The sequence below is a fragment of the Orycteropus afer genome, unplaced genomic scaffold (assembly GCF_000298275.1).
Source record: "Orycteropus afer afer isolate SDZICR_OR568_19922 unplaced genomic scaffold, OryAfe1.0 scaffold00295, whole genome shotgun sequence".
NCBI lineage: Eukaryota > Metazoa > Chordata > Mammalia > Tubulidentata > Orycteropodidae > Orycteropus > Orycteropus afer.
In genome coordinates this window covers 793,902-803,686 of record NW_006921882.1, presented here as the reverse complement: position 1 = coordinate 803,686, position 9,785 = coordinate 793,902, and the positions used below count along the sequence as shown (strand labels likewise).

At 40.9% G+C, this 9,785-nt stretch overlaps 1 protein-coding gene across 1 annotated transcript in view; it reads right to left on the bottom strand.

Annotated features, from left to right (window-relative positions):
* Positions 1 to 9,785, bottom strand: part of SYCP2 (synaptonemal complex protein 2) — a 106,262-nt gene that overhangs the window by 12,422 nt on the left and 84,055 nt on the right. Inside the window, exon 30 of the mRNA XM_042782387.1 lies at positions 5,259 to 5,410. Within this exon, the coding sequence (XP_042638321.1) occupies positions 5,259 to 5,410 (152 nt within the window). The remainder of the gene's footprint in view (positions 1 to 5,258; positions 5,411 to 9,785) is intronic.

The window sequence follows — 9,785 nt, the reverse complement described above, 5'->3', positions numbered from 1 at the left end:
TTCTGTGTGGCCACTGCAGTGAATTATCGAACCCAGGAGAGAGGTGGTGGGTGCTTTGGGAGGAACGGTTGGTGAAAGGGCTGGAGGGAGGCAGCATGTTTGGCCTTGCAGTAATAAGCCTTGGGTTACTGCTGTCTTCCTCTTGTGAGATTATCTTGCCGTTTTTGCAGATATTTACTTGTGTTTATTGACTATGAAAAAGCATTCGACTGTGGATCGTAACAAATTATGGATAACATTGTGAAGAATGGGAATTCCAGGACACTTAATTGTGCTCATGAGGAACCTGTTCATGGAACAGGAGCCTGCTGTTCAGACAGAACAAGGACATACTGCATGGTTTAAAATCAGGAAAAGTGTGAATCAGGGTTGTATCCTTTCACCATACTTATTCAATCTGTATGCTGAGCAGATAATCTGAGAGGCTGGACTGTATGAAGAAGAATGCGGCATCAGGATTGGAAGAAGACCCATTAACAACCTCACTAACAATGTGCAGATGACACAACTTTGCTTGCTGAAAAGTGAAGATGACTGGAAGCAATTACTGATGAAGGTTAAAGACTACGGTCTGCAGTATGGATTACATCTGAACATAAAGAAAACAAAAATCTTCATATCTGGACCAATAAGAAGCATCATGATAAATGGGGAAAAGATTACAGCTGTCAGTGATTTCATTTCACTTGGATCTAAAATCAACACCCAAGAAAGCAACAGCCAAGAAATCAGACATCATACTGCATTGGGCAAATCACTGAAAGAGTGCTGAAGAGCAAAGATGTCTCTCTGAAGATGAACCCAAGCCATGGTATTTTCAATCACCTCATGTGTGCGTTAAAGCTGGAAAAGGAATAAGAAGTCCAAAGAAGTGGTGATGCCTTCGAATTGGGGTGTTGCTGGCAAAGGGTGTTGGTCAGCCAAAAGAACAAACGCATCTGTCCTGGAAGAAGTGCAGCCAGAATGCTCCTTAGAACAACAGCCAGATTCATCTCACCTACATTGGCCACGTGGTCAGACGGGACCTTTCTCTGGAGAAGGATATAATGCTTGGTAAAGTGGAGGGTGAGCAACAAAGGAGAAGACCCTCAACGAGATGGATCGACACAGTGGCTGGAACGGGCTCAAGTACAGCAAGGAACGTGGAGATGGCCCATGACTGGGTAGTGTTTTGTTCTGTTGTACACGGGGTGGCTTTGAGTTGGAGCTGATGTGACAGCACCTAACAACAAACGTCAGTGAAAATATACAAACAGCAAAAGATAAACCAGATGATTTCTTATGTGCATCAAAAGACTTCTCCAAAAGTGTAAAAAGAGAACCTATAGATTGGGAAAAAAAATATTCAGCAGTAACATACCTGACAAGGGACTTACCTCTAAAATTTATAGAAGACTCCAACACCAAAAAGACAAACAATCCAATTAAAACATGGGCAGAAGACATGAACACACTTTACCAAAGAAGTATTCAGGCAACCAACAAATACATGAAGAAACGTTCATGAACATTAGCCATCAGAGAGATGCAAATCAAAACAACAACGAGACATCATCTCACGCCAGGACTAATAGCAAAGTTCAACAAGACAGAAACAAAGGCTGGCAAGGATGTGGAGGGATTGGGACTCTCATTCACTCCTGGTGGGACTGTAAATTGATACAACCACTGTGAAAATTGGTATGGTGATTCCTTAAGGAGTTGGAAATAGAAATATCATTTGACCCAGCAATTCCATTAGTAGGTATATATCCTAAAGAAGTGGGATCCAGGACACAAATAGACATGTGCACACCCATGTTCATCACAGCACTACTCACAACAGCAAAGAGATGGAAACAACCTAAGTCCCCATCAACGGGAGGATGGATAATCAAACTGTGCTACATACACACAATGGAATACCATGCAACACTAAAGAATAACGTAGAATTTGTGAAATACCACATAACATGGATGAACTTGGAGGACATTATGCTGAATTAAATAAGTTAATCACAGAAGCTCTGGGAGCTTCTCTGGGAGCTTCTCTGGGAGCTCTGGGTGCATAGTGCCTAAGGTACTTGACTGCTAACCAGAAGGCTAGTGGCTCAAACCCACCAGCCACTCCTCAGAAGGAAGATGGGGCAATCTACTTCCATAGTGATACTGCTTTGGAAACCCAAGGAGGGGTCGCTATGTAACACAATCACAGAAGGACAAATACTGTATTAGTCCACTAATGTAAAAAGTCAAGGAAAGGTTAACATATAGAAGGAAACTTTCTTTGTTGGTTACTAAGTATGGGAGCCCATAGTCGTGGGGGACATCAAGCTTAACTGGTATAACATACTACACAAAAACACTGTCCTGTATCTTACTTCAGGAGCTCTGGTAGCGTAGTGCCTAAGGCACTTGACTGCTAACCAAGAGGCTGGCGGTTCAAACCCACCAGCCACTTCCTTGGAAGGAAGATGGGGCAATCACTTCCATAGTGATACTGCCTCGGAAACCCAAGGAGGGGTCCGCTATGAGACTATGAGTCAGGTCCAACTCAATGGCACATAACAACAACAACGTTTTACTTTGGTGATAGCAACTGGGGTCTTAAAAGCTTACAAGCAGCTATCTAAAATGCAACAATTGGTCTCTCCTCATCCTGAGCAAACAAGAAAGAAAGAAAAAAAAAGGTACACAGAAACAACTGGTCCAAAGGACTAGTGGACCATGGGAATCTAAGCCTACATGATGCTGAGACCAGAAGAACTAGATGGTACCTGGCTACCACTGTCAACCACTCAGAAAGAAATCAGAATAGGAGATCCTAGGTACACTGCAAGAAGTACATGGAACAAAACTGAAAACTGTAAAAAATACCAGCCTTACTGGTCTGATAGAGACTGGTAAAACCCCTCAGACTATGGCCCCTAGTCACCCTTTGGCCCTGAAATCACTCCTGTGGCTTCCAGCCAAACAGTAGACAGGCATATACGGTGAACATTTGTATCTGGTAAATATATTCCTTAGAACAATCAACCATGGGAGATCAGAAGGGCTGTATTTCCACAGGGATACAGTTCAGAGGGCAGGAATGTATAGGAAAGGAGGACACAGGGAAAAGGTAACCACAGGGAGAAAGTGGGAAGAGAGCTGTTACACCATGAGGAATTGCAGTCAATGTCATGAAACAAATGTTGAAACAAATGAACTGTTGTATGAAAAATGAATTTGCTCTGTAAACTTTCACCCAAATCACAATTCAAAAAAAACATTTTTTGTCATTTTACTTGGATTCACAATCAACACTCATGGAAGCAGCAGTCAAGAAATCAGATATCATACTGCACTGGGTAAACCTGCAAAAGACATGTTTAGAGCACTAAAGAGCAAAGATGTCACTTTGAGGACTAAGGTACACCTACCCCAAGCCACAGTATTTTCAATTGTCTCACATGCTTGTGAGAGCTGGACAACGAATAAGAAGACTGAAGAACTGAGATCTCTGAGCTGTGGTGCTGGTGAGGAATGCTCAAAGTGCCATGGACTGCTGAAAGAATTAACACATCTGTCCTGGAGGAGTGCAGCTGGAATGCTCCTTGGAAGTAAGAATGGCCAGACTTCGTCTCACCTACTTTTCTCATACTGTCAGAAGGGGCCATTCCCTGGAGAAGGATGTCATGCTTGGTAAAGTGGAGGGTCAGAGAAAAAAGGGAAGGTGGACTGAACAGTGCAGCAAGGATGGTGGGGCTGGTGCAGGATAGGGCAGTGTTTGTTCTGTTGTATATGAGGTTGCTGTGAGCTAAAATTAACTCAATGGCAACTAACAACAACATGTATTTTAGGAGTGGTGGTGTAGTGGTTAAAGTGTTCAGTTGCTAACCAAAAGGTTGGCATTTTTAAACCCACCAATCACTCCACAGGAGAAGGACGTGGTAGTCTGCCCATCCTTTCAAGATTACCGACTAGAAAACCCTATGGACCAGTTCTACCCTGTCCTATAGGGTTGCTGTAAGTGGCAATTGCCAGCAATGGATTTGTCTTTTTGTTTTATATTTTAAGAAGAAATGGTAGATATAACTTGATACATGTAACTGCTTTTTGATATATTAAATTTGCTCATCTTTCTACTCATATCATTTATCTACTAGTTTTACACTTCCTCATAAAAATCTAAAGCAAATGCTGTATGTAGCACACTATTTTGTCAACTTATCGATTAGTAATTAAAAAAAAAAACGGTTGTCACTGTGTTGTTTCCAATTCTTAGCAACCCTGTAGGACAGAGTATAAGTGCCTCATAGGGTTTCCAGGGCTGTTAATCTTTACAGAAGCGGACTGCTACATGTTTGCTCCACAGAGGAGCTGGGGTTTCAAAACACCAACCCTTTGGTAAGCAGCTGAAAGCTTATCCACTGTACCACCAGGACTGCTGATTTAGTTACTAAAGGTGGTTGTTGTCTGTGCCATCCAGCTGGTTTTGACTCATAGTGAACCCACATACAGCAGGACACATCACTGCCTGCTCCTGCCCCAGCCTCCCAATCACTGCCATGCTTGAGCCTGCTGTCACAGCCACTGTGTCCATCCACCTTGTTGAGGGCTGGGGTAGTTAAGAGTTATGTGTCAATGTAGCTGGGCCACAACTCTGAGTGGGCAAATCTGCTGCAAAAGACCTCTTTAAAGTGTTTAAAAGCAAAGATGTCACTTTGAGGACCAAGATGCACCCAACCCAAGCCAATGTATTTTCAATCACCTTGTATGCATGTGAAAGCTAGATAATAAATAAGGAAGATCAAAGAAGAACTGATGCCTTTGACTTATGATCTTGGCAAAGAATACTGAATATACCATGGAGTGCCAGAAGAAAGAACAAATGTGTCTTGAAGTAATGAAGCCAGAATACTTCTTAGAAGGCAAGACTTTATCTTATGTACTTTGGTCATGTTATCAGGGGGCAGCAGTCCTTGCAGAAGGACATCATCTTGATAAAGGAGAGGGTCAGAGAAAAAGAGGAAGGCCCTTAACGAGATGGACTGACACAATTTCTGCAACAGTGGGCTCAAGTGCAGCAGTGGTTGTGAGGATGGTGCAGCACCATGCAGTGGTTTTAGTTCTACTGTGCAGTGTTGTGTCAAGCTGGACCAACTCAGCAGTGCTTTACAGCAACGACATAGGCAAATGCCTCCCTTCAGATATGTCTGATAAAGGAAAATATCCTATGTTCTTACCAAAAAGACCAGATGTGCAACTGGTGAGCAAGTTTCTCTGGCCTGTGATACATTCTTCTCACTGCTCTGAGGCAACTTACTTGAACCTCCATTTTTACTTTTTAAAGACTCAACTGATGAATTGTGTTGAGACGGTGATAGAGATGTGGTTGTTATACAGTCATAATCCTGAGTAGAGTTATTTTCTGTTGTTTTCTCTATACCTATATTGCCCCACAAAACACATACAGCAAAAACAAAACACAAACAAACAAAAAACAGGTATTAGTACTGAGGTGTTGGTATCTGCTTTACAAATAGCATGGTTAATGTAACTTCTAAGAATACTGTAATTTATCAAACCCTCAAGTCTTAGCCATATTTTATAAGGATAAAATTTCAATAAACCAAGGCCAAAATTATAATATTAGTATAATCATAAAAACTTTTGAAACATTTTATTGAGAAGCATTTATACTCTGAACTGGAACCTAATATCCAGCCTGAGTACTGTCTTGAGTAGTTTAGACACCATGGCCAGCACTTATATGTGTATTTTAGAAATCATAGCATTTTATGGGTCTCAATCCCTCATGTATAATAAACGAGGAGCTCCACTGCTGCAATAACCAGAATAAACGACTTCTCAGAGAGAGTGCTGAAATCACGTCAGGCCATGTCCACCACGTGTCTGGACGCACATGCCGGTGGTCCTGTGCACCCTGCAGTGCTCTGGGAAGGACCCACTAGCTATTGTGAGGAAGCACGTGTTAACTGAGAATTGCTTTAACACTCAGGACTTGAAAACTTACCATTCAGAGATGCTTTAAACTGTCCTTAAAAGAGACTCAGCAAGATACAAAAAGCACAAACTCATTCTCCTAATTTCTGTTTTGGAGAAATACACATATGCCAGAGCTCCAAAGACTATGAACATTTCTTTGCCAATTATTTCTAAAATAAAAGCAAAACCCCCACTGTTGAAGCATATAATCCACCAGAATGCACCTTAGAGATTTTAGTCAATGAAATGGCCAAACAAAAGATAGAAATCCCCAATTATTTCGTGTTTTTACATACATTTTGAGCTAAAACTATGAAAATTATACATTTATCTGAGCTTTCACATCATAATTTATGACTGCATATGGTATGTTGCACACAGTGAAGCACTTTAGCTTCCCAACATGGACAACTTCAGTGTCCTAAGGACGAAGTCTACTTAGGAAAAACTAAGTTATGGTATTAACCAGTTTAAAAATCAAGTTTTGACTACCTGTAACTATACCCTCAAAAAATATTTTTGTAATCATATTTTCACATCATTAAAGTAATAGGAAATTACTGAATATTCAGCCAAAGGAAAAATCAACTGATACCTCTCATTACTCCTCTAGATGATGGCGTCCGAGACGAAGATGCAGGGGAAGCGTCTTCCTGTAGGAATGAGTTCCCCTGCTCTCTTGGTAGTTCTACTGGGGTTTCAGCAGGGAGAGCGTTCTGTGGTTTCTTTGGCAGCTTCGTGGGTTTACTTCTAGAATGTGTATTTTCCTCCTATATGAACAGAAACTTTTCTAATTATACTCAAATGTAAGTATTTATCCACCACTCATCTGTCACTTTGTTGTTCTGTGGTGGCTTACGCGTTACTATGCAGCTGGAGGCTACACCACCAGTATTTCAAATACGAGCAGGGTCACCCATGATGGACCAGTTTCAGCGGAGCTTTGAGACTGAGACAGACTTGGAAGAAGGAAGAGGTCATCTACTTCTCAAAAAATTTCCAGTGGAAACCTTATGAATACCAGTGAAACACTGTCTGATACCATGCCAGAAGATGGGCCCCCCCCCTCAGGTCAGCACTCAAAATACGACTGGAGAAGAGCTGCTTCCTCAGAGTAGAACCAACCTTAATGGTGTAGACAGAGTAAAGCTTTTGTGACCTCCATTTGCTGATATGGCACTACTCAAAATAGGAAGAAACAGCTGCAAACATCCATTAATAATTGAAACACAGAATATACAAAGTATGAACCTAGGAAAATTAAAAGTTGTCAAAAAAGAAACAATGCATATAGATCAATATCTTAGGCATTAGTGAGCTGAAATAGACTGATTGTGGCCAATTTGAATCAGACAACCATATGATCTACTGTACCAGGAATGACATATTCAAGAGGAACGGCATGTCATTCATCACCACAAAGATCTATCCTGAAGTATAATGCTATCAGTGATAGGATAATATCCATACACCCAAGGAAGGCCAGTTAATATTATCATTATTCAAACTTACGTATCAACCACCAAAGCCAAAGATGAAGAAATTGAACATTTTTACGAACTTCTGCAGTCTGAAATTGATCAAACATGCAACCAAGATGTGTTGATTATCACTAGTGACTGAAATGCAAAAGCTGGAAACAAATAACACCAGTAGTAGGAAATTATACCCTTGGTGATAGAAATGACTCGGGAGATCACATGGTATAATTTTGCAAGACCAATGACTTACTCATTTCAAATACTTTTTTTTCAACAACATAAATGGTGACTATATACATGGATGTCATCAGATGGAGTACACAGGAATCATATCTACTACACATCTGTGGAAAGAGGCGATGGAGAAGCTCCATATCTTCAGCCAAAACAAGGCCAGGAGCTGATTGTGGAACAGACCATCAACTGCTAATATGCAAGTTAAGTTGAAACTGAAGACAATTAAAACAAGTCCACAAGAGCCAAACTATGACATTGTTTAGATCATCTAAAGAGTAGATTTGATGCACTGAACACCAGTGACCAAAAAGCAAAGGAAGTGTGGGATGACATCATGAACACCATCCATAGATAAAGCTAAAGGTCATTAAAAACACGAGAAAGGACCTGTATGAAGAAAACTACAAAGACTACTTCAAGAAACCATAAGAGATCTAAATAAATGGAAGAATATACCATGCTTGTGGATAGGAAGATTGAACATTGTGAAAATGTCAGTTCTACCCAAAGAAATCTATACATTCAATGCAATCCCAATCTAGATTCCATCAACATTCTTTAAAAATATGGAAAAACCAATCACTAACTTTATATGGAAAGGAAAAAGATCTCCAAAAAGCAAGGCACTACTGAAGAAGAGCAAAGTAGGAGGTCTCACACTGCTGGATCTCAAAACCTACTATACAGCTACAGTAGTCAAAACTGCCTGGTACTGGTATAATGACAGACACATAGACCAAAGGAGTAGAACTGAGAACCCAGAAATAGATCCACTGACCTATGGTCAGATGATCTTTGACAAACGGCCAAAATCCATTCAATGGGGAAAAGAATGTCTGTTTAACAAACAGTGCTGGAAAAACTGGATATCCATTTGCAGAAATATGAAACAAGATCTGTATCTCACACCATACACAAAAACTAACTCCAGATGGAAGTTAAAGATCAAAGACTGAAAGGGGAAACCTAAAACTATAAAGTTCCTCAAGGAAAACTAGGGGCAAATTTAGGGGCCCTAATTTATAGCATAAATAGACTATCAAGCATAACCCAAAATGTACAAACAGGAGAACATAGACTAGATAATGGGACCTTCTAAAAATTAAATTTTTATGTGCTTCCAAAGACTTCCCCCCAAAAGAGTCAAAAGAGAACCTACAGATTGGGAAACAATATTCAGCAATGACATATCTGATAAGGGCTTTATCTCTAGAATTTATAGAAAACTCCAACACCTAAACAACAAAAAGACAAATAATCCAAAATAAAAATGGGAAAAGACATGAGTAGACACTTCATCAAAGAGGATATTCAGGTGGCCATCAAACATACGAAATACTCACTATCATTTGCCATTAAACCCACTGCCATCAAATTGGATCCAACTCATAACCACCCCTCCTTGGGTTTCCGAGGAGGTATGCCTAAAGCATTTGACTGCTAACTAGAAGGCTGGCGGTTCACACCCACCAGCCACTCTTCGGAAAGAAAAATAGGCAATCAACTTCCGTAGTGATACTGCCTTGGAAACCCAAGGAGGGGTCACTAGGAGTCGGATCCAACTCCACGGCAGTGGGTGTGTATCACTATGGAAGTAGACTGCCCAACCTCCTTTCTAAGGAGTGGCTGGTGGGTTTGAATGGCCAGCCTTCTGGTTAGCAGTCAAATGCCACAGGCACTATGCCACCAGAGCTCCTCAATGCCACCAGAGCTTCTCATTTTTCATTAGCCATTAGAGAGATGCAAATCAAAACAATGAGATACCATCTGGCCCCAACACTAGCAGCAAAGTTCAACAAGACAGAAGATAACAAATGGTGGCGAGGATGTGGAGAGACGGAGACGGAGACGCTCATGCACTGCTAGTGTGACTATAAAATGACACAACCACTGTGGAAAGCAGTATGGTGATTCCTTAAAAAGTTGGAATTAGAAATACCATTTGACCCAGCCATTCCATTAGTATTTATATATCATAAAGAAGTGACAGCCAGGACAAAAACAGATATATGCACACCCATGTTCATGGCAGCACTATTTACAATAGCCAGAAGATGGGGAGCTCTGGTAGCATAGTGCCTAAGGCACTTGACTGCT